Genomic DNA, 26423 nt, shown 5'->3' on the forward strand with positions numbered 1-26423 from the left:
ACTTTCAGAGACAACTACGACCCATACCAATGACTCATCAAGGCCACACTTGGCACACAAAGTGACCCACTCTACATGTGTGGTTTGGTGGTTGATGGACTATGGATGATGGGACTTGCAGTACTTTCACTCATTTCCAGAGACCACTGCAACCCTCATCAATGACTGATCAAGAGCAAACTTAGCACACAGAGCGCCCATGACCCACTCTACATCCTGGTGCGGTTTGAAGGAAGATGGACCATGGGACTAACATATGGGAGTCGTAGTTCACCCACACCCACTGAACCCAGCCAACACTATATCTAGACAAAACCTGAAGCACAAACAATGCCCTCCTTAAATAACCCGGGCAGCACAGGGGCCCCATGTTCAAGACCAATAAGCAGGGACAGACCTGGTGCAGACTTGTATGGGAGAACGCCAATGGGTGCTAAGCAGGGCTGTCTCAGGTCTGGACTTGAATGGGAGACAACCAATGGGCGCTAAGCAGGAACAGCCCAGGTTCCCTTTAAAACTCCCTTTAAAAATTCCCTTTTCCCTCTTTCCTAATTTTTTTTAACTGAAACAGCCAAACATGAATATCTCTATGGAAAAAATCTGGCAGTTGAGTTGATGTGAAGTCAATAATATAGTCACATAATATAGAGTCACTGTGGTTTTTATTTTATTTTCTACAATGGTTTGAGTGTTGGAACCTAGAGAGCAGGTTTAGAATCCATGCTTGACTATTCAAACCTAGTTTTGACCTTGGATAAATCACACAGTTCTGCTTCTACAATAATACTGATATTGTACTATGCTAATAATATAATGTTGTGGCAGCCATTAGGAGAAAATTAAAATATAATAATAATAATTATAAAAATGAATTTAAAATGAACAGAAAAGCCTTACCTTAAATGCTGACGGGAGATTTCTACAGCAAGGGAAATTCAACAGATACAATAAAAGGTCAGGCTAGAGGCCTCGTGAGTTAGGAAAATCGATAACATTGAAAAGTAGAAGTTAATAATTATATGAAGTGGACAAATGTTTGTCATCATGACCTTGCCAAGGGATTGTTCTTGGTAACAATACATGAAGGACACCTGTTAATGATTATGTATTGTGTACATGTCAGAGTTGATATACGCATGTGCAAACTGGTAATTCTCTCTATATATACTGGGCTAATTTGGGCAGTGCGGTGTGCTTCATCAGCCATCTTGAAGAGCTGGGCACCCTTACCTGGGTAAGAATAAATGCTGGAAACTTGCAAAGCTGTCTCTGTCTTTTCCTTCTCCACGGATCTCTGTGAATCCTGAAAAATGGCAGCAGGGTGCTGCAACAATGTATTGTATGTATGTGTGTGTGTGTGTGTGTGTATACTAGCCGTCCCCTGCCACACATTGCTGTGGCCCACTCTGGTGGTTATGGGGGTTCTGTGTGGGAGGTTTGGCCCAATTCTATCGTTGGTGGGGTTCAGAATGCTCTTTGATTGTAGGTGAACTACAAATCCCAGCAACTACAACTCCCAAATATCAAGATTCTATTTTCCCCAAACTCCATCAGTGTTCACATTTGGGCATATTGAGTCTTCGTGTAGAGTTTGGTCCAAATCCAATATTGTTTGAGTGCACAGTGCTCTCTGGATATAGGTGAACTACAACTCCAAAACCAAAGGACACTGCCCACAAAACCCTTCCAGTATTTTGTTGGTCTTGGGAGAACTATGTGCCAAGTTTGGTTCAATTCCATCATTGGTGGGGTTCAGAATGCTCTGCGATTGTAGGTGAACTATAAATCACAGCAAGTACAACTCCCAAATGACCAAATTATTTTTTTTGAGTGAAGGGCATACATTGGGTTGTTAAGTGTCTTGTGTCCAAATTTGGTGTCAATTCGTCCAGTGGTTTTTCCATTCTGTTAATCCCACAAACGAACATTGCATTTTTATTTATATAGATACTAGCCATCCCCTGCCACACATTGCTGTGGCCCACATGGACCATGCACCAACACTAGATGCTGACGAAGACATCAAGGAGAAATTCTACTGTCAGCTGGATACCGTCCTATCGGGGATACCTAAGGAGGACAAAATCATCCTCCTGGGGGACTTCAATGCAAGAGTCGGGCAAGACTTCGACCTGTGGCCAGGGACCATCGGAAAAGACGGGGTTGGAAACAGCAACTCAAATGGCATCCTGCTTCTCACCAAATGTGCGGAGCACAACCTTGTCATCACCAACATGCTCTTCCGCCAGAAAAACAAGTTCAAGACATCATGGAAGCACTCCCGGTCAAAGCATTGGCACCTCTTAGACTATGTAATCACACGCGTCAGAGACCGCCGTGATGTGCTCCTCACAAGAGCCATGACAGGTGCTGACGACTGCTGGACTGACCACAGGCTAATTCGATCCTCAATGGCTCTCAAGATTGCCCCCAAGCGCAGACTCCAAGGAAGGAAGACAAGGCGCAAAATGAACACCCAAGCCCTTCAGGAGCCCTCCAGACGAGCCCATCTCCAAACAGCACTCAAGGACCATCTACCCACAGTACACCCCAAAAGTGTCGAGGAACATTGGAACAAACTGAAGACCTCCATCATCCAAGCCTGCGAAGAAACTATTGGATCCCAAGCCAAGAAACATCAAGACTGGTTTGATGAAAATGACATCGAGATCCAACAGCTAATTGACAAGAAAAGGAAAGCCTTCCAAGCATGGCAGAGAGACATCAACTGTGCTGCTAAGAAAAAGATCTATGCCAGTGCAAAAGCTGAGGTCCAAAGAAGGACAAGAGAACTCAAGAACATCTGGTGGACAAAGAAGGCTGAAGAAATCCAACACCTGGCAGATACCCGTGATGCTCAGGGATTCTTCAAAGCCACAAAGGTCATCTATGGACCAAGAAACCATGGGATACAGCCTCTACGCTCATCAGATGGAACAAAACTCCTGAAGGACCAAAACTCAATTGCACTACGTTGGAAAGAACACTACCAAAGCCTCCTGAACCACAGCTCCAATGTGGCCGAAGAGGTCCTCTCACAAATCCCGCAACAACAAACCAGGGACGAGCTTGCAGCACTGCCTAGTTTGGAAGAAGTCAGCAATGCCATCAGCCAACAGAAGAATAACAAAGCCAGTGGACCAGATGGGATCCCTGCTGAAATCTTTAAAGAGGGAGGACCTGAGCTGACACACCAACTCCACCAGCTCATAGAAAAAGTGTGGGTGACCGAGAAAATCCCAGCAGATTTCAAGGACGCCACCATCATCACCCTCTTCAAAAAAGGGGAAAGAACAGACTGCGGAAACTATCGAGGTATCTCCCTTCTAACCTCAGCTGGGAAAATCCTCACAAGAATCCTTGCAAACCGCCTTCTGCCCCTCTCAGAAGACACCCTCCCAGAATCCCAGAATGGCCCTCCAGAGGAACAGTGGACATGATCTTCACTGCAAGACAGCTCCAAGAAAAATGCAGAGAACAAAACCAACCTCTGTACATGGCATTCATCGACCTTGCAAAGGCATTCGACACAGTGAATTGCAGCGCTCTCTGGACCATCCTCCACAAAATCGGGTGCCCAAACAAATTTGTGAACATCCTGCGGCTCCTCCACGATGACATGATGGCAACAGTCTTGGACAGCAGTGGCTCCCAAAGTGACCCATTTAAGGTGGAATCAGGTATCAAACAGGGATGTGTTATTGCCCCAACTCTATTCTCCATCTTCATCGCTATGATACTTCACCTTGTTGATGGGAAGCTTCCCACCGGAGTGGAAATAATCTATCGGACAGATGGCAAGCTATTCAACCTCAGCAGACTGAAAGCCAAAACCAAGGTTACAACAACAGCTGTTATAGAACTCCAGTATGCTGATGACAATGTCGTCTGTGCGCATTCAGAAGAAGATCTACAAGCCACTCTAAACACCTTCGCAGAAGCATATGAGAAGCTCGGCCTGTCACTGAACATTGAGAAAACCAAGGTGCTGTTCCAGCAGTCGCCAGCCAATCCCTCTCCAATGCCAGTAATACAGCTTAATGGTGTCACATTAGAAAATGTGGACCATTTCCGCTACCTTGGCAGCCACCTCTCCACCAAAGTCAACATCGACGCCGAAATACAACACCGCCTGAGCTCTGCAAGTGCAGCATTTTCCAGAATGAAGCAGAGAGTGTTTGAGGACCGGGACATCCGTAGGGATACCAAGGTGCTTGTTTATAAAGCTGCTGTCCTCCCAACCCTGCTATATGCCTGTGAGACGTGGACTGCCTACAGACGTCACATGCAGCTCCTGGAACGTTTCCATCAGCGCTGCCTCCGGAAAATCCTGCAAATCTCCTGGGAAGACAAGCGGACAAACGTCAGTGTGCTGAAAGAAGCAAAGACCACCAGCATTGAAGCGATGGTCCTCCAACATCAACTCTGCTGGGCCGGCCACGTTGTCCGGATGCCTGACCACCGTCTCCCAAAGCAGTTGCTCTACTCCGAACTTAAGAACGGAAAACGGAACGTTGGTGGACAGGAAAAGAGATTTAAAGATGGGCTCAAAGCCAACCTTAAAAACTCTGGCATAGACACTGAGAACTGGGAAGCCCTGGCCCTTGAGCGCTCCAGCTGGAGGACAGCTGTGACCAGCAGTGCTGCCGAATTTGAGGAGGCACGAGTGGAGGGTGAAAGAGAGAAACGTGCCAGGAGGAAGGCGCGTCAAGCCAACCCCGACCGGGACCGCCTTCCACCTGGAAACCAATGCCCTCACTGTGGAAGAAGATGCAGAGCAAGAATAGGGCTCCACAGCCACATACGGACCCACAAGGAAATCCATAATGGAAGACCATCTTACTCGTCCAACGAGGGATCGCCTAAGTAAGGCCCACATGGGGGTTCTATGTGGGTGGTTTGGCCCAATTCTACCGTTGGTGGGGTTCAGAATGCTCTGCGATTGTAGGTGTGAAAGGGTCTTTGAGTGAAATTTGCAAATGCTAAGCAAGGGGCTTTGAATGAAATGAACAGCAAAAGAGAATAATACCCTTTCTCTGTAGAAAAGGAGCAACAGGGAAGAAAATGTTTTTAAAACAAGAGGCATCATGTAGAAGTCATACAAAGTTCAAGCTTACATAGGAAGTGCAAAGGTTGTGGTTAAGCACAGAGTCTGCAGGTACAAGAAGGTACTTTCCATCAAAAGGTCAAGGGAGGGGGGCTGGAAAGAGAGTACTTTCCATGACTTACTACTTGAGTATAAAGGCCAGCAGAAACAGAGGAGGGGGCTGCCGTCTTTGAAAGCACAAACAGAAGTGCTTCCGTCCATCTCATGTTGATCACCGTGAATAAACAGTGTCTTACATGAACCAATTGGACTCTGTGGATTTCTTCGAAAAGGGACCCTGCACCCTAAACCCGTGATCCCTTACAGGTGAACTATAAATCCCAGCAACTACAACTCCCAAATGTCAAGATTCTATTTTCCCCAAACTCTGTCAGTGTTCACATTTGGGCATATTGAGTATTGGTCCAGATCCATTATTGTTTGAGTCCACAGTGATCTCTGGATGTAGGTGAACTACAACTCCAAAACCAAAGGATACTGCCCACCAAACCATTCCAATATTTTCTGTTGGTTATGGGAGAACTGTGTGCCAAGTTTGGTTCAATTCCATCATTGATGGGGTTCAGAATGCTCTTTGATTGTAGGTGAACTATAAATCCCAGCAACTACAACTCCCAAATAACAAAATCATTTATTTTTTTTAGTGAAGGACGTACATTGGTTTGTTAGGTGCCTTGTGTCCAAATTTGGTGCCAATTCCCCCAGTGGTTTTTTAGTTCTGTTAATCCCACAAACATGACATTTTTATATCTATCTATCTATCTATCTATCTATCTATCTATCTATCTATCTATAAATGCTCTGTGCATAATGAGTACCCTAAAAACAAAAGAACCAATGAACGTAATCACACCAGATTTGGCAACAAAACGTCTCACAACACAAGGAGTGACCATCATTCAAAACATTATGATTTTATCATTTGGGAGTTGTGGTTGCTGGGATGTATAGTTCACCTACAATCAAAGAGCATTCTGAACTCCATCAATGATGGAATTGAACCAAACTTGGCACAAAGAACGCCCATGACCAACAGAAAATATTGGAAGGTTTTGGTGGGCATTGACCTTGAGTTTGGGAGTTGTAGTTCACCTACATCCAGAGAGCACTGTGGACACAAACAATGATGGATCTGGACCAAACTTGGCACAAGCACTCAATACGCCCAAGTATGAACACAGATCGAGTTTGGAGGAAACAGACCTTAGATTTGAGAGTTGTAGTCACTGGGATTTATAGTTCACCTACAATCAAAGAGCATTCTCAACCCTATGAACGACAGAATCGGGGCAAACTTCCCACACAGAACCCCCATGACCAACAGAAAATACTTAAGGCCATCCAATCCAACTCCATTCATCAGGGCAAGAAAATGTAATCAAAGCCCTTCTGACAAAGAGCCATCCAGCCATAGAGATAGATAGATATGATTCACACACAGAGAGATATAGTATCATAGATTTGAAAGGGACCCTTAAAGAAGGACGATGATATGTTGCATGTTGCAGGGTGGGCAAACCAGACACTCTCCACATCAACACTGACAAAGAAACAGCAAGAAATACTGTTTACCCTCAAGCACAAAGACATTACATATATTAGAAACCAACACTTTCTGATTACTTTATTTTCCAGATCAACAGACTGGGCCACAGCAATGCCTGGCAGGGGACAGCTAGTAGATAGATAGGGTGAGAAGGGTGGCATATAAATGTTGTAGATAAGTAAATAAATAATCAGCTATTATCAATTAACTATTATTAACTAACAATTATTAACAATATATATACACACACACACACACACTAGCTCTCCCCTGCCAGGCATTGCTGTGGCCCAGTCTGTTGATCTGGAAAATAAAGTAATCAGAAAGTGTTGGTTTCTAATATATGTAATGTCTTTATGCTTTATTGTAAGCCGCACTGAGTCCCCTTCAGGGTGAGAAGGGCGGCATATAAATGTCGTAAATAAGTAAATAAATAATCAGCTATTATCAATTAACTATTATTAACTAACAATGATTTTATATATATATATATATATATATATATATATATATATATATATATAGTAAGCCGCTCTGAGTCCCCTTCAGGGTGAGAAGGGCGGCATATAAATGTTGTAAATAAGTAAATAATCGGCTATTATCAATTAACTATTATTAACTAACAACTATTAACTATTATTTAGTTATTATAAGTAACTATTAATGTATTAGTGATTATTAATAACTATTAAATATCTATCAGTAATTGACTAATTATCTATTATTAATTGTTAACTATTAGTTACTATCGATTAATAATGAGCTACTGTTAATTAATTAGTTATTTAGTTATTATTAATTAGCTATTATTAATTAAGAATATTACTAATTGACTAATTATCTACTAGTAAATGTTAACTACTATTAGTTACTATCAATTAATAATGAGCTATTGTTAATTAATTGGTTAATTAGTTATTATTAATTAATTAGCTATTATTAATTAAGAATATTACCAATTGACTAATTATCTACTATTAAATGTTAACTACTATTAGCTACTATCGATTAATAATGAGCTATTGTTAATTAATTAGTTATAATTAATTAAGAATATTACTAATTGACTAATTATCTACTATTAAATGTTAACTATCAATTAATAATGAGCTATTGTTAATTAATTAGTTGTAATTAATTAAGAATATTACTAATTGACTAATTATCTACTATTAAATGTTAACTACTATTAGTTACTATCGATTAATAATGAGCTATTGTTAATTAATTAGTTATAATTAATTAATTAGCTATTATTAATTAACAAGAATATGAGCTCTTAATATTTATTATAATAATTCTGAGATTTCTAAGAATGAAGAATATTCAAATAATCTTAAGGAGCAATATGAATTCTATACAGTATAGAATCCATATTGAGTAATCAGTCCAATACACAGTGCACAGCATTATGGAAAAGCCTAGGACAGCCAATATGGCCGCCACGTCCTTAAACTACATTTCCCGACATGCTCCGCTCCCGCCTCTCTCTTAGGGACTCTCTAGGACAGCCTTTCGCCTTTCAAGAGAGCCGACCAAGATGGCCGCTGCGCCTCCAAACAACATTCCTCTTAGGGACTCCGGGCAAATTCTTCACCTCATTCCTTCCTGTTAGGGAGACCAAGTGGTTGAGCCGTGCTATGAAGCTAGAATGTGCTGTGTTCGGAATTGAGGGACGGCCCCTTACTGGAGGGATTCCCCGGACTGAGAGGGAAAGGGCGGGCGGGGGCGGCGATGAGTTCCCTCGGCGAAGGCAGCAGGTGTGGGGCCGTCAGGTCCCTCTTAGACCAGTAAGTGGTGGAAAGGAAGCCTTCTAGCTCACGTAGGGCGCATCTAGAGCAGGCCTGGGCAAGCTTGGGCCCTCCAGAGGTTTTGGACTTCAACTCCCACAATTCCTAACAGCCGGTAGGCTGTTAAGAATTGTGGGAGTTGAAGTCCAAAACCCCTGGAGGGCCCAAGCTTGCCCAGGCCTGCTCTAGATACATCAATTCATGCTGTCAACAACAGTGGCCAGCCAGGCCTACCTTCTCACATCATAATAACCCAAATTGTATTGGTAGGCTGTTGGGAATTATGGGAGTTGAAGTCCAAAACCCCTGGAGAGCCAAAATTTGCCCAGACCTGTTTTCCCCCATTGTTTACAATGTATAAAATAGGCCTCCAGATTGACTTCACCGTCAACAAGACAGTATCTTGCCTTCTTAATCATATTTTTTCCTCCTCTTTAGATGCATTTACTGCTTAACAAGAAACATATCCAGATACGCTGCGGATATTAAGCCTTTGCCTCCCAACCTCAAAGATAAATTAATTAAATCGCTCAGTGTCCGAGGACTGATCACGGATTCGAATATTAGTATGGTAAAGGTCGTTTTTGACTGCTTTTTTTGGTTATTGTTTGTTGTTGTTGTGTCTTATAAAATTGTCACATGATCATTATTAACATGCTCTATTATTAACATGCCCCAACAGACTTCACTACCTCTGAGGATGCTTGCCATAGATGCAGGCGAAACGTCAGGAGAGAATGCCTCTAGACCATGGCCATACAGCCAGAAACAACCTACAACAACCCAGTGATTCCAGCCATGAAAGCCTTCGACAATACATTGAACGTGCTCTATGTCAGGGGTCCTCAAACTTTGTAAGCCGAGGGCCGGTTCACAATCCCTCATAGAATCATAGAATCAAAGAGTTGGAAGAGACCTCATGGGCCATCCAGTCCAACCCTCTGCCAAGAAGCAGGAATATTGCATTCAAATCACCCCTGACAGATGGCCATCCAGCCTCTGTTTAAAAGCTTCCAAAGAAGGAGCCTCCACCACACTCCGGGGCAGAGAGTTCCACTGCTGAACGGCTCTCACAGTCAGGAAGTTCTTCCTCATGTTCAGATGGAATCTTCTCTCTTGTAGTTTGAAGCCATTGTTCTGCGTCCTAGTCTCCAGGGAAGCAGACCATTGAGGGGCCAGACAATACATTTTGCTGGCGTCCTTGGAAATCTGCTGGAATTTTCTCGGTCTCCCACACTTTTTGAATGATTTGGTGGAGTTGTTGTGTCAGCTCAGGTCCTCCCTCTTTAAAGATTTAACCAGGGATCCTATCAGGTCTGCTGGCTTTGTTATTTTTTTGTTGGCTGATGGCATTACTGACATCTTCCAAGCTAGGCAGTGCTGCAAGCTCATCCCTGGTTTGTTGTTCCGGGATTTGTGAAAGAACCTCTTCAACCACATATCAGATTTGTAGTGCAAAAGATGAAAGAATAACACAATATTAGGAGCTCTCAGTGGTGCAATGGGTTAAACTCTTGTGCTGGCAGGACTGAAGACAGATAGGTTGCAGGTTCAAATCCGGGGAGAGCGCGGATGAGCTCTCTCTGTCAGCGCCAGCTTCCCATGTGGGGACATGAGAGAAGCCTCCCACAAGGATGGTAAAACATCAAAACATCAGGGCATCCTCTGGGAAACGTCCCTGCAGATGGCCAATTCTCTCACACCAGAAGCGACTTGCAGTTTCTCAAGACGTTCCTGACACGAAAAAAAATTACAATATTTAAACTGAAGAACAATTTTAACCAAACATGGCAGAGAGACATCAACTGTGCTGCTAAGAAAAAGATATACGCCAGTGCAAAAGCTGAGGTCCAAAGAAGGACAAGAGAACTCAACAATATCTGGTGGACAACACCTGGCAGATACCCATGATGCTCAGGGATTTTTCAAAGCCACAAAGGTGGACCAAGAACCATGGCATACATACTCTACGCTCATCAGATGGAACCAAACTCCTGAAGGACCAAAAATCAATTGCACAACATTGGAAAGAACACTACCAAAGCCTCCAATGTGGCCGAAGAGGTCCTCTCACAAATCCCGCAACAACAAACCACGATGCCACCAACCAACAAAAAAATAACAAAGCCAGCGGACCTGATGGGATCCCTGCTGAAATCTTTAAAGGGGGAGGACCTGAGGTGACACACCAACTCCACCAGCTCATAGAAAAAGTGTGGGTGCCCGAGAAAATCCCAACAGATTTCGAGGATGCCACCATCATCACCCTCTACAAAAAAGGGGACAAGAATCCTTGCAAACCGCCTTCTGCCCCTCTCAGAAGACACCCTCCCAGAATCCCAGAATGGCCCTCCAGAGGAACAGTGGACATGATCTTCACTGCACGACAGCTCCAAGAAAAATGCAGGGAACAAAAACAACCTCTGTACATGGCATTCATTGACCTTGCAAAGGCATTCAACACAGTGAATCGCAGCGCTCTCTGGACCATCCTCCAGAAATCGGGTGCCCTAACAAATTTGTGAACATCCTGCAGCTCCTCCATGATGACATGATGGCAACAGTTTTGGACAGCAGTGGCTCCCAAAACGACCCATTTAAGGTGGAATCAGGTGTCAAACAGGGATGGGTTATCGCCCCAACTTTATTCTCCATCTTCATCGCTATGATACTTAACCTTGTTGATAGGAAGCTTCCCAGCGGAGTGGAAATCATCTATCAGACAGATAGCAAACTGTTTAACCTCAGCAGACTGAAAGCCAAAACAAAGGTTGCAACAACATCTGTTATAGAACTCCAGTATGCTGATGACAACGTCATCTGTGCACATTCAGAAGAAGATCTACAAGCCACTCTAAATACCTTCGCAGAAGCATACAAGAAACTCGGGCTGTCTTTGAACATTGAGAAAACCAAAGTGCTGTTCCAGCAGTCACCAGCCAACCGCTCTCCAATGCCAGAGATAGAGCTTAATGGTGTTGATCATTTCCGCTACCTTGGCAGCCACCTCTCCACCAAAGTCAACATCGACACCGAAATACAACATCACCTGAGCTCTGCGAGTGCAGCATTTTTCCGAATGAAGCAAAGAGTGTTTGAGGACATTGACATCCGTAGGGATACCAAGGTGCTTGTCTATAAAACTATTGTCCTCCCAACCCTGCTGTATGCCTGTGAAACGTCTACAGACGTCACATGCAACTCCTGGAACGATTCCATCAGCGTTGCCTCCGGAAAATCCTGCAAATCTCTTGAGAAGACAGGTGGACAAATGTCAGTGTGCTTGAAGAAGCAAAGACCACCAGCACTGAAGCGATGGTCCTCCGCCATCAACTCCGCTGGACTGGCTATGTTGTCCGGATGCCCGACCACCGTCTCCCAAAGCAGTTGCTCTACTCCGAATTCAAGAATGGAAAACGGAATGTTGGTGGACAGGAAAAGAGATTTAAAGATGGGCTGAAAGCCAACCTCAAAAACTCGCATAGACACTGAGAACTGGGAAGCCCTAGCCCTTAAGCACTCCAGTTGGAGGTCAGCTGTGACCAGCAGTGCTGCAGAATTTAAAGAGGCACGGATGGAGGGTGAAAGAGAGAAACGTGCCAAGAGGAAGGCACATCAAGCTAACCCCGACCGAGACTGCCTTCCACCTGGAAACCAATGTCCTCACTGCGGAAGAAGATGCAGATCAAGAATAGGGCTCCACAGTCACCTACAGACCCACCGCCAGGACACCGAACTTGGAGGACCATCAGCCTTGGACTATGAGGGATCACCTAAGTAATTAGGATTGGTGTTGTTGAGTAACTTCAAGTTGTTTTGAGAGGGAATGCCATGTCTCGAAGTGTGCTAAATGGAGCAAGTGACCCAGAGCATGCTGGCTCCATGATTGCTACAGCCTTGACCACAAAGTACACAGTGATTGATAAGCAGGGTACATGATTGCTCCACACCTACTGATAAGCAGGGTCCAAAGCTAAAATGCTTAGTTACAACATACTTAGTGATACATAATGATTAACCACAGGATACAGACTTTGGAACATGATTGCTAAATGTATGCTTGCCTAAGGGTATATAAGCCCCAGCTTCTGCCAGCCTAGCAGTTCAAAAACATGCGAATGTGAGTAGATCAGTACGTACTGCTCTGGTGGGAAGGTAACAGCACCCCATGCAGTTATTCTGGCCACATGACCTTGGAGGTGTTGACGGACAATGCCGGCTCTTTGGCTTAGAAATGGAGATGAGCACCAACCCCCAGAGTCAGACACGACTGTACTTAATGTCAGATGACAATTTTGTTCAACATTCACAGCAGTTCAGAGTTTTATTTACATTGTTGGTCTTGTTGAAGTAATATTGTAATTTCAATTCTTGACACTCTTTTTTTTTTTACATATTCTTTTTTTACGTGTTCTGCTAATTTCATAAATAATTCCAAGTCAGTTCAAGTGAGCCATATGAAATCAACAAGCTTATATATAACCTGTAACATCAGGAGAGAATGCTTTTAGAACATGGCTATGCAGCCCGAAAAACCTACAACAACCCATCTCCTGTAATGTTTTGGATGAACTGCGGATTTATAGCAGTATTCAAATCTTAGTGTGGATCAGGTTCTTAGCAGCCTAAAGACTATTAAAGTTATTTTCTCAGCTTTCAGGTCTATTTATCATGCTAAATTTGTTAAAATAGCCAAGCATGGATAAATCTTCAATATAGCTGATTGCTTGAGGCAATACAAAATGGTCAGCTTGAAATAAAAGCAGAACTGTGTTCATTGGTCCCTTGAATCGCTTTGACCTACTGATGAATGTTTCAATAACAAGTAGATATAATCAATGCAAAATTTAACAGTTGAGGGAACATTTTGAGATGATTGGTCCAAGGTTAAAGCTGAAATGAGATATATTTTGCAAATATTCCATCCCAATTTTCTCACAAAAGCCTCCTTGATGTCTTACTAAATATTGGCTAGTGCAGTGGAAACAATTGCGGATTATCATTTTGTAACAAAATGGATGGATAAGCATTTTATAGAAAACAAGAAATTATTTCAAAAAGTAGCCAAGTTAATCTGCTGAAGTATAAAAAAGGCAAACATCTAATACAATCATAGAGTCATGGTGCTGGAAAAGGCCACAAAGGCCATCCAGTCCAACCCCCTACCATGCAAGAACACCCAGTCAAAGCGCTCCTGACAGATGGCCACCCAGCCTCTGTTTAATGGAAATAATATGAGAAGTATCTAATGAAACAAAAGGCATCCTTGGATGCATTTTGGAGGAAGGATTCAGTTTGTCTTTATAAAGTTCTACATATCTTTTGTTTATTGGTGAAAGGCTTTACTGTCAGATTCGTTTCACATGCGAATATTGTAAGTTTTGAATAGAAATAATTTCTGATTTTTGTGTGTCATAACATATCTCTACTTTGTCGAAGGCTTTCATGGCCAGAATCACTAGGTTGCTGTGAGTTTTTCAGGCTGTATGGCCATGTTCAGCAGCATTTTCTTCAAACATTTCGCATCTGTGGCTGGCACCTTCAGTATAGCCTATAGCACCTGCTTTTTTGGTGGTCTGTCATCTAAGTACTAACCAGGGCGACTCCAAGGTCAGATGGGATATGGTGCCTTCAGTGTATTGGATAGCAATCCCCATTTTCCTAGCCAGCTGAGAATGTACAGGGTAAGAGGAAGAGTGCTGTGTTGTACCATGTTAATTGTGAGCCATTTTTACGTTTTAGATTCTGCACCCTGCAGTGGAGGCTCTGGACCTTCGGGATTGTGATATCTCAGATAATGCTCTTCTACAGCTTTGTAACTGCAAGCAACTTAAAAAAATAAATGTTAATGTTTGGAAAGATAAAAGACTGGCTGTTACCTCAGAAGGTAAGTTTTTTATGTGATGTTTATTTAAAACAGCACAGACAGAATAAAAGGGGTTTTTTTCAGAGTTTTATTTTAAGTTATGTTACAAAATCATTGCTTAATACAGGTAAACTAAATATCCCAAGTTTCTCTGTTGTGCTCCAAAGACTGTACATGTGATCTTTCTTCATGGTTTTGAGCATTTTCATGTAACGAAGTTGCCCCCCATGTTCCCTATACCAGGGCTTCTTAAACTCCGGGTCCGGGATCACAAAAAGGTTTTCTTAAGATCACCTAGTGGCTGCTTTAGACTTTTACACAAATCTGTTGCAAATGCTTCTTTATTATCAACACTTTTTGGAGGGGATTCCATTTTTATTAATAATTTCCAAATATTTTTTCCATAAAGTATGGTAGAATACCTTACCTGTCCAAATGTATCTATGAACCTACAAGAGCTTTAAGAACAGCTGGGGAGACCCTGCTCTCTGTCCCAACCTTTTCCCAAGCATGATTGGTTGAGACAAGAAACAGGGCCTTCTCAGTGGTAACCCCTTGGCTGCAGAACTCCCTTCCCAGTGACATCAACCAGGCCCCATTCCTTCCGGTTTTTGGAGCGAAACTTCAGACCTGGCTTTTTACGCAGAGGGGAGGAGATGGAGAGGATTGACCCAGGCAGGGCCAATCAGCTGTTGAAAGGCAGCTCTCCTGGGAGGAGGTGAACCCCAGGAAGTCTGTTCCCCCCCCTCCCCTCCTGGGGAATGCAAATAAGTCTTTGATTGTTTCAATTGTTCTAATGTTGAGTGAGGAGGAAGTTTCCTGGGAGAGGTGAGGGTCAGGTGCCTTGACACAAAAAGTTGATGATTGTCTTCAATCAAATCTTGGGTGACAGACAAAGGGATCTGGTATGTGTGTACATTTGGAGTTCCTGTTTCCGTGGTCAGTTCAATGGAAGTGATCAGCTGGCATTTATCTGATCTTGCAGAGGAAACTGCTTGTTGACCAGCATGTGTACACAATGGACCTTGATTGTTACCTTTTGTTTTGTGAGTTGCCCATTCCAGATGTCTCAGGAAATTCCACAGCAAGGTCAGCAAGGGGCAATGACCTCTGTGGCTGGCTTTGTGCAGAAATCCTATTTAATTCATACATGTCATAAACTAAGATATAGAGAGGAAAGGGTACAGCAGATCATATTAGTAATATTTCATTAAAGAAGTTAAAAACATTGTGTTTATTTTTGTTTAGCTTTCCTCACATGTGCAGATAGGGGTAGGTACCCCTATCTGGGGTAGGTAACTCATACCAAAGTACATCAAAATGGCTGGTTGGACATGAAAAGCAGTGTCAAGAAAACTGTTTTAAATTTAAATTTTAAATATAGGATTTTTGGGGGGCGAGATATGTGGGAAAAGACAGGGTAGGGGATAAAAGTATGTAAAAATGGACACATTGGAGGGAGAATGAATACATTTAATAATTGGGTTTGCTGCAGGAAGGATTCGCAGCTGCAGACTCCGTTTGTATGTTTGCTGGTATGAATCAGTACATTTCTATGGACTTTTAATAAAAATATATAAAGGGTTGAAAAGTGGGCATTGAGGGACATTGCCTCACTGAGCGGGAAAGGGGAAATCATTTTATTTCTTTTTTTATTGAATGTTCTTGGTGGACTATAAATCTTTTTGGATGAGGAGTACTGTGTTTAACAGCATTGGTACTGTCTACCTGTGGAGTCTGGATATTTTCCCTTTCATAAACCAGTGCAGATGACTATGTTTTCATGCCATTTACAAACATTTTTAGGTAGATGAATGTGAAGTGGGTTTTTTTTGTCAACAGTTACATTGATACTGAGTTTACTCTTAAGGAGTGGGAATTGTTTTACTACTGTCACATTGATTTTAGGTGGACATATATAAAAAACATAAGGCAATCTCTTTAAAACCTCTTTAAAATGTTGTGAACTGCAAATTGCCAAACCACACTCTGTTATGATGTCTGGGAGAAAACAGATGAGCTCCCTCTGTCAGCTCCAGGTCCCCATGCAGGGACATGAGAGAAGCCTCCCACAGGGATGATAAAACGTCAAAACATCCCGGCGTCCCCTGAGAAACATTCTTGAAGATAGCCAATTCTCTCACACCAGAAGCAACTTTCAAGTCATTTTTCAAGTCGCTCCTGGAAAAGAAAATATGCAAAGTGACCTTGTAGCACCTTAGAAATTGAGCGAAAGCGTAGTTGGTAGCATATGCTTTTGTAGACTAATATGATGTATTAGCAAACCCCAGTTCAGAAAAACAAATTCTTAGTTGATTAAGGCAACTTTATGCAGAAAACAGAGATAACCACAGCACACAGTTTTGCCAAGCCTTACTCCTTCTCCCTTATATCAGCTTTCTCACAGGAATGACCTTGGCGGCTCAGGCTTGGTTTTCCTCTCCCACACAGCTGCTCATTATCCCAAACAGAGAATAAAAAACAGTCTCTCTTCCCAGCATCACCAGTTGTGTAGTACATCTCATCAACTAGTGTTAGGAAGCGAATACAAAAGCATGACAAACCAGCATGGTAGGACCTGTGATCCTAAATAACTAAGGCGGTTGCGGATACATTCCAGTTATTCTGTTTTTCTTTCAAATCTTCCTTTTAAAGGGTTATTTGCTTGTTTGGTTCAAAGATAGATGTTCTGAGGTCAGAAGAAAATCCCAGGAAGATTTAAATGTTTTCTTCAACTAACTTTTGTGAATTCCCATTGCTAATATCTGCTTTATTTCACTTTAATCTCTATTATGAGAGTTTACACAATGGGTTAAATTCTTGTGCCGGCAGGATTGAAGACCTACAGGTCGGAGGTTCAAAGCTGGGAGAGTGCAGATGAGCTCTGTTTATCGGCTCCAATTCCCCATGTGGGAACATGAGAGAAGCCTCCCAAAAAGAGGGTAAAACATCAAAATACCTGGGTGTCCTCTGGGCAATGTCCTTGCAGATGGCCAATTCTCTCACACCAGAAGCGACTTCACTAAAGTTTCTCAAGTTGCTCTTGACACTAAAAAAAAAACCCTTCTTATTATCATCTATGTGTTCAAATTTTTCTAGTGTTTTTTTTAAGTCTTTCTTGACGATACTAGAGCAAAAACAACAAAAGATTGAAATGTCATAGGTTCTCCAATGCAATAGATGTTAGGCTTCGTTATTGCATGCTTTCATTAAGAGTCTTACAATGTGTTAAAAACTAAACAATTTGTTATATGTGGACTAAACATGTTATAGGCCATGAAAGTCTATGCTGTAATAAAAATGTTAATCTAGCAGGTGCCATAGGAATTCATTGTTTTGGAAGAAAAAAGGAATTCCTTAAAGTTGCACTTTATGAGTCAGATTTAATGCCAACGCAAGTCTCCACTTCAGAAATCGCAATTACAGTGTATATTCAGCTGTGCTGTCGGAGAAATAAATACAATGATATGAACTATTGAACAAAAGCAAAAACCTTATTCTTCATATCATTATCAATTTTAAAAGAACTTGTATAAAAGAGTTGTTGAACAACAAATGAGTTTTAATGCTCATTTATGCTCACCTAGTTGCTTGGGTTTCACTGGCCTCATATCACAGCAAGCCCTGTTTTGAAGAAGAGGTGAAAGAGGCTGTCAGGCTGATGAACAGCTTCAGTTCAGAACTCTTTTTATCAATGCACTCAATCATGGCTTTGTTTCTTCAATCTTTTGCTTTGATCCTTACTCTCTCCAGGAGCCCCTTTCTCAGCTCTCTCACTCCTTATCTCCCAAGCCTTTTTTTCTTTTTCCTTTTCATGCTTGGTTCTGTTGTTTGTAATGCTGGCCAGATAACCTCATTGTTTGATCTTAAAAGATAATGGCTGCTTTGAGTCTCTTTTAAGAGAAAATGTGGGATATATATCATCGTCATCATCATCATCATCGTCGTCATCTTTTGGCACAGCATCCAGTATAATAATAACATTGATGCTCCACTTCTTTTCCAAAATCCAGCTGCATGAGCCTGGCACAGTAATGTTTAAAAATTAATTAAATCATTCAGAATAGCACAATTTTAAGATATCACTACTTTGCTTTCGCTGTATTTTCTCCTTCATAGTCACCTTGGCTTTCAGAATTGCGCTATTGGTGGAACAGAATATGGTTCATTTTGGGAGAAAGGGTTGAAAATAACAGCATGTGATGGGATTTGAAAAATGAAACGTTTTCTTTTTAAATGGAACGGGACCATATGCTACGCTAAAAAGAGGGATCTCTGCTTGCATTGTATTTACTCTCTAAATCAAAGCCTGATAAAGAAAACAAACAGCTCAGCAGCTTCAGCAAATTAAAAAAATAACTCTGCTTCCTATAAACACTAGGTGCAAAAAGGATTAACTGTTATCTTGGAGAGTCAGCAAACGTCACCTGGCAGGCTCACAAGCAACCACAAAATACGTATTATGTCTTTGTGGCAAATAGATCCAAGGGCAATACAAATCATCCATTCTTTCTGCATCTCCCCCTCCCAAATAGCTCTAGGCCAGTGGTTCTCAACCTGGGTTCTCAACCAGATGTTCTCAACCAGATGTTTTTGGCCTAGAAATCCCAGCCAGTTTAACAGCTGTTAGGATTTCTGGGAGTTGAAGGCCAAAAATATCTGGGGACCCCAGGTTGAGAACCACTGCTCTAGGCATTCTCCTTTTCAATCCTTCTTTCCCAACCCCACTGTCTCATCACACATTCTTCTTTACTCCTCACTCTGTTACAGGGTGCCTTTAGGTTTTCCACCTAAAACAGGTGACCAGACATTGGACAGTGTTGAATGAGTCTGGCACACCTTCAAATTGGAGAGCCTCCCTTTTTTAGAGGTTCCTCTTCTTTCAGTGATCCATCCATCACTCGATTCTTCCTTTGTTACTCCCTGTTCTGGTCCAGCTAGGTATGATTCATCAGTCACACAAACTAAATCAAATTCTGTAATTAATTAGTCCATTGTTGCTTTCTGTTCCACCCAGGCATGTCGTGTCCCACAATTCTTCTGTCTTGAAGATGAATCACTTCCATGTCGCTTTCTGGAGAGGCATTTTTTCCCTGCCAAATCGCAATGTTTTTTTTTCAATTTCTTGCCTGCTCTCTCTTTTTTTTATGGTTCAACACTTGTGCTCCATTTTATGCAATTCTTATCAGTCTCAGACTATGTATTTATTTGGTGTTCTTTGACACTTAACCACTAATTACAGCAATATCTTGTCAGAAGTGGCCAGAATTTAAAAGTTTATCCAGATTGACTCAGACTGAGGTGTTGGTATTTATCATGGTAAAATTCAGACATTCTGAACATGGGTTTGAATGTGTTGCCAGCAGGAGGGAAGCTTTAAAAGAAAAGATATAGCTCCGAGCCATTTTAGGCACCATGCCATTCATTTGATTAGTTAGTAGTATATAAAAAAATAAGGTATACCTTTTAATTTTAGAAATTGAGTGTAGTAGCAGGCTAACATATAAACAAGCAAATACTTTGTCCTATCAAGACAGCCACATGCTACATCAGAAAAATTGCAGCTGCAAAGAGATACCAGGCAATTCTATTTTTCACTTACTAGTAATTAGCTAATTTTAAAGGAAATGGCCTGTCCACAATTTAACTACATCATATAGCAGTCTCTAAGACTTTATTGTTAACAAGTAAATTATCTGTATGTGAGTTATATGTGGTAAGTTGGTTCAGTGCTAAATATCAAAAGCATAATAAATTCCAGGAGCCCCCAGTGGCACAGTGGGTTAAACTGCTGAGCTGCTGAACTGGCTGACCAAAAAGTCGGCGGTTCAAATCTGAAGAGCGAGGTGAGCTCCTGCTGTTAGCCCCAGCTTCTGCCAACCTAGCAATTCGAAAACATGCAAATGTGAGTAGATCAATAGGTACCGCTTTAGTAGGAAGGTTTTTTTTTGTCGTGTCAGGAGCAACTTGAGAAACTGCAAGTTGCTTCTGGTGTGAGAGAATTGGCCGTCTGCAAGGACATTGCTCAGGGGATGCCTGGATGAATTGATGTTTTTATCATCCTTGTGGGAGGCTGCTCTCATGTCCCCACATGAGGAGCTGAAGCTGATAGAGGGAGCTCATCTGCCTCTCCCCGGATTCGAACCTGCGACCTGTCGGTCTTCAGTCCTGCCGGCACAGGGGTTTAACCCACTGCGCTACCGAGGGCACTCCATGCAGTCATGTGGACACGACTAGACTTAATATCAAGGGGAAACCTTTAGCTTTTTAATAAATCCCAATAAAACTGCAATTAAAATTACTTCAGTAGACACTGTAATTTTCATGTGGGTACTGCAAATGTGTTTTTTTACACTGTCCTTAAAATAATAATTTCTTTTTGTGCACACTTTTATTCTGGAGGTAGAAGTCCATCTCTATGTAAATTAATTGTTTTTTTCCTCTCAAATAGGGGTTGCAGCGCTGGCCTCGTCGTGCCCCTATTTGCATGAAGCCTCTTTTAAACGATGCAGCAACCTGACAGACAGTGGAGTCCTTGCCCTTGCCCTTCACTGTCCACTTTTACGAATAGTTAACATAGGCGGTTGCTCCAGCATCACAGATGCATCACTACAGGCATTCGGACAGACCTGCAAACACTTGCATAGTGTGGACTTTTCATCTACTCAAGTAAGATAGGAAGCAATAAAAATACATCTTGGCATAATGATGTAAGAAGTTAAAAGTACAGTTTTGATAACTAACTCAGAATTAGCTTTGTTATAAGAACAGTGTTTGGAGATTTGTAACCAATATTCATGTGAAATAATCTAAATGATAATAATATCAATATATTCTATTAATAAAAATTGATAATACTGAGTTCAATGTGTTTTTGTAGGCTTTCATGGCCAAAATCACTGGGTTGCTGTGAGTTTTCCAGGATGTATGGCCATGTTCCAGAAGCATTCTCTCCTGACATTTCGCCCACATCTATGTTCAGGCATCCTCAGATATTGTGAGGTCTGTTGGAAACTAGGCAAGTGCAGGGGAATTCTAGGGAAGAAATAATCAGGACCAGCTAACACCTCCCAAAAAGGATGCCCCCAGCAGAAAACAGATAGGTTTTAAGCTGCAAGGCTATTAAATTCTAATCAAGCTGGCTAATTGCAACATTCACACTTGCCTCAAACAAGCAATCTTGTTTCATACATTCGACACTTGTGTAGTACTTGAAAATGCTAGCAAAAGCTTCATTTGGGTAAACACATGACTATAGATCTTTTCCCCTGTCCTTGCCAAGCTGAATAACCTATGTGAGCAAACCCAAATTCGGGCCATCAGAGCTGAATGGTGTTTCATCGAAAGTAGAATGGATAAACAGTCAATTCTGGCTAGCTGCCTGGAAATGCAAAAATAGGAACTGCCCAAGTAGCAGTTATCCATGACCTGCACTCAGTTTAGATTCCTGTATCATTAGTTCCATTAAATTGGGATGAGTTAGAAAAGCTATAGTTCCAGGGGGACATGTTTACTTTGATTCCTATTAGACTCAATAGATCTTAGACCAAGTAAGTGTAGGCTTAGTCTTGGCTCCTGAAACAGCATCCTTGGATGTTTATATTTAATAATGACAGTTGTGTTATTACTACAGACAATAGTGCTTAAAGGAGCCCCCTGTGGCGCAGCAGTTGAATCGCTAAACTGCTGAACTTGCTGACCGAAAGGTTGGCGGTTCAAATCCTGGGAGCAAGGTGAGCTCCCATTGTTAGCCCCAGCTTCTGCCAACATATCAGTTTGAAAGCATGCAAACGTGAGTAGATCAATAGGTACCGCTCCAGTGGGAAGGTAATAGCGCTCCATGCAGTTATGCTGGCCACATGACCTTGGAGGTGTCTACGGACAATGCCAGCTCTTTAGGTTAGATATGAGCACCCCCTCCCCAGAGTTGGACATTACTAAACTTAATATCAAGGGAAACATTAACCTTTTTATACTGCTTAAGATTCATAATTTATGTTTTTATTCAATTTTATTTTGTTGTATTTGAGTAATTACTGCATTGTACAATTTCTGTGTCAACAAAAAAATTTTTTTTCCTCCCACTCAGGTTACTGACAACGGTGTAATAGCTCTTGTTAGCGGAAATTGTTCAAACAATTTAAAGGTAATATTTCAACTTGTTCAGTTCAAATCATAATTATTAGTCATGTACTTACATTGCTTAGGTTGCTGGCTCTTATTCATTTCCCTGGAGTCCCTACCCTTATTTCTGAGTAAGCATGCATAGGGATTGTGGTTTTAAATTATTTTTAATGTATTTATTTTAATTATTTCTGTCTGAGGCCATTTTTTGTCCTTCTTAAATAGGAGATCCATATGGAACGTTGTGTGAATCTGACAGATGTAGCTGTGGAAGCTGTCCTCACTTGCTGTCCAAGGATATACATTCTTCTTTTCCATGGATGCCCACTGATAACAGGTCATTTGAAGTCTCAAAGCAAAGAGTTTTGCTTTATTTGTAATATATATTTTAAATTGTTTGCTGAGGAGCCATAATAAGAAAGAAGCATGAAACGACTTTATTTTTTTTTAGATGGGAAACAGTAGAATTTGAAAGTTGCTTTTCCACATTGTAGTTTTCAGAATGATCCACCAAGCATGGCAAAAGCAAGTTATAATTAAAAAGAGTAACATTTCTAGAATTTGATTAAGGTATCACTTCATCTAAGAATTTGATTCTAGTTTACAGTAAACGGTAGTCTGTTGACAACCCTCAATGAATGCTACGATTGTGTTGTCCAAGGCTTTCATGGCTGGAATCACTGGATTGCTGTGAGTTTTTTGGGCTGTATGGCCATGTTCCGGAAGCATTCTCTCCTGATGTTTCGCCTGCATCTGTAGCAGGCATTCTTGGAGGTTGTGAGCTCTGTTGGAAACTAGGCAAATGGGATTTATATATCTGGAAATGTCCAGGGTGGGAGAAAGAACTCTTGCCTGAGGCAAGTGTGAATGTTGCAATTGACAAATTGATTACCATTGAATAGCCGTGCAGCTTCAAAGCCTGGCTGCTTCCTGCCTGGGGGAATCCTTTGTTGGGAGGTGTTAGTTGGCCCAAATCATTTCTTGTCTGGAATTCCCCAGTTTTCTGTGTGTTGTTCTTTATTTGCTGTCCTGATTTGAACAAAACCTAGCTACAAGTATTTAAAAAAAACCCTCAAATCAGGATAGCAAATAAAGAACAACACTCAGAAAATGGGGAATTCCAGACAAGAAACAATCAGGGCCAGCTAACACCTCCCAACAAAGGATTCCCCCAGCCAGGAAGCAGCCAGGCTTTGAAACTGCAAGGCTATTCAATGCTAGTCAAGGTGGCTAATTGCAACATTCATGCTTCCCTCAAACAGGCAGGAGTTCTTTCTTCCACCTTGGACATTGTGCAGATATATCAACCTTACTTGTCTAGTTTCCAACAGACTTCGCAACCTCTAAGGATGCCTGCTATAGATGTGGGTGAAACATCAGGAGAGAATGCTTCTGGAACATGGCCATACACCCCAGAAAACTTACAGCAACCTAACGCTAGGATTACTTAAAGAAGGAGGATGGGACAAGGGTTTGCGGCTGTTTCACATTTGTAAAAAATAATTGCTTGCCTCATATTCAGATAGTTACCTCTTTATCTATCATAGATAATAGCTATCTTACAGAAGAGGCGCACTGTAATGATTCCAAGGCCTCTCATTTATGCAAGACAAGTTAAAATACCTGTTAATTCCCATGACAACTTTCCACTTTTTCTCTTCTTGCTTTCCCTTTTTCATTCCCACTGGCCTTTCTGTCCCTCTGTATCAGCTTCACTGATTTAGACTCTCACTCCTCATGCTATTTCTGTTTTCTTCTCTTCCCATTTATTTTCTATCCTGCCAGTCTTCTCTCTGCCTCCTGAATGTTTAGTCTTTTTTCCTTTCTCTCTCTCTTTCCCACCTTTATCAAATACCAGATGTTTCCTTCTCTGTCTCACTAAAACTTGGAATATTGACTATCTTATGACTTCTGCAGAAGAAAGCATAAGATGAAACTGCCAAAAAGCCCCATGGATTAAATATTTCAAGTTTGTCTCTGTTCAGGCACAGTATGGCACCTGATGTGGGCTACTGACTGATTCAAATTACCATATTTAAACATGTATAAGTCAATTTATACACTTTATAAGTCAGACTACACAGAGAAGCTATTGAAATTCACAAGCATGTGGACAATTTCAACAGAAAGGAGGAAACCATGAAAATGAACAAAATCTGGCTACCAATATTTAAAAACTCTTAAAATTACAACAGCAAAACAACAGAGAGGAAACAATCAGGCACATCTAATCACCTCTCAACAAACGATTGCCCCAGGCACTGCCAGGCCATCAAATGCTAATCAAGGTGGTCAGTTGAAACATTCACACCTAGCTCCAACAGACAAGAGTTCTTTGCCCCACCCTGGTGATTCCACAGATATATAAATCCACTTTCCTAGTTCCAATAGAGGTAGACCTCACTACCTCTGAGGATGCTTGCCATAGATGCAGGCGAAACGTCAGGAGAAAATGCGTCTAGAACATGGCCATATAGCCCGAAAAAACCTACAACAACCCTCTCAATTTATACACTTTGATAAGTCGATTTATAAATCAACATGTATAGGTCAAATTATATAGTTTAACCCCCTGGTGGTGCAGCAGCTTAAACTGCTGAGCTGCTGAACTTGTTGACTGAATCCAGGGAGTGGGGTGAGCTCCCACTGGTAGCCCAGCTCCTGCCAACCTAGCAGTTCAAAAGGATGCAAATGTGAGTAGATTAATAGGTACCAGTTCTGCAGGAAGGTAACAGCACTCCATGCAGGCATGCTGCCACATGACCTTGGAGGTGTCTGCGGACAATGCTGGTTCTTTGGCTTAGAAATGGGGATGAGCACCACTCCCCAGTGTTGGACACGGGTAGACTTAATGTCAGGGGAAACCTTTATCTTTACTTTTATAAATCGATTTCATATATAAGTCAATGGCAGGTTTTGGGGCTACAATTATGGATTTTGATTTGACCTATGGATACGTTGAGGGTTATTCTGCAGAGCAAGAAAGCACTAATGCTGCCTAGGGACCAGTCATCCTTGGTAGCCACTGCCATTTCTCTGAAACTTATAAAAGGCATAGAATGATTGAATTTGTTTGTAATCCCTCTGCATTTCTGTTTCCCCTCTCTGTGTTTCACAGATCATTCAAGAATAGCCCTGGAACAGCTGGTTGGACCAAAGAAATTTAAGCAGATTTCGTGGACTGTTTACTGACTTTTGTTTTGTTTTGTTTATTGATTTTTGTTTTTGTAAAGTTGTAAACAGTAGTTCTTTTTCAGGAAAGAACCATTGCTGGGAAAACATCTCATAAGGTAATATAGATTGTATTTATTCCTGTTGACAGCCTAAGTTGCCATACGTGTTCCTTCTTGCCCATCTGTAGTTGTATCAATAATATGTTGATATTCAAAATAAGGAAGACCTTTGTTTTAGTCTTTGTACAAGGATAGCATTTGAGGGCTCGAACAAATATCTGCAAACCATTACGGTCCAAATACAGCATTCTGTACTGATAAGGTGCCAAAATTTAGGACGTAGTGAGCCAGCAAGGCGTGGGAACAAGTCCTGAAGAAATGTTTCATGGGCTACCTTCTCAACCATTACTTATGAAGACCATTTATGTGTCAAAATATTGGTTATAATTGTAGCCACATTGTACTTGTGTTAGTTCTGATGTTGAAATAAAAGCACCAACCTTCAAGTTTCTTTTATTTCTTTTGTAGCCAAGTGTGGTCATGGTTTTTGTTGTAGTTTCCAGGCGAATCAGATAATTTGTAGCTCTTACCTGACACCCACTGGCCAGGATGCCCATTTTAATCCAGTGAAGAACATAGTAGGCGCAAATGTGATAAATGTGTTTTGTTTTCTGTTGTGAGTAACAGTTTTAAACATGAGTGCAAATTCAGTATCAACTTTACCAAGAAGGGCTGAAACCTTGAGTTTAAACTCTCATGCAAAAATATATAGGCAAACATGAGTGGGTGTTTGTTTCCAGTCTTTTGGTTGAGAGTT

At 41.6% G+C, this 26423-nt stretch overlaps 1 protein-coding gene across 1 annotated transcript; it reads left to right on the top strand.

The window, feature by feature from the left end:
• The first annotated feature begins 8169 nt into the window (after positions 1-8169).
• AMN1 (antagonist of mitotic exit network 1 homolog) lies at positions 8170-26112 on the top strand. The gene is made up of 7 exons (XM_060776801.2): positions 8170-8443; positions 8882-9014; positions 14186-14330; positions 20761-20978; positions 22399-22455; positions 22659-22770; positions 25552-26112. The coding sequence occupies exons 1-7, from the start codon at positions 8388-8390 to the stop codon at positions 25623-25625; spliced, it is 795 nt and encodes a 264-aa protein (XP_060632784.2). The 5' UTR covers positions 8170-8387; the 3' UTR covers positions 25626-26112.
• Positions 26113-26423: the final 311 nt, after the last annotated feature.

The sequence above is a fragment of the Anolis sagrei genome, chromosome 5 (genome assembly GCF_037176765.1).
Source record: "Anolis sagrei isolate rAnoSag1 chromosome 5, rAnoSag1.mat, whole genome shotgun sequence".
Classification (NCBI taxonomy): domain Eukaryota; kingdom Metazoa; phylum Chordata; class Lepidosauria; order Squamata; family Dactyloidae; genus Anolis; species Anolis sagrei.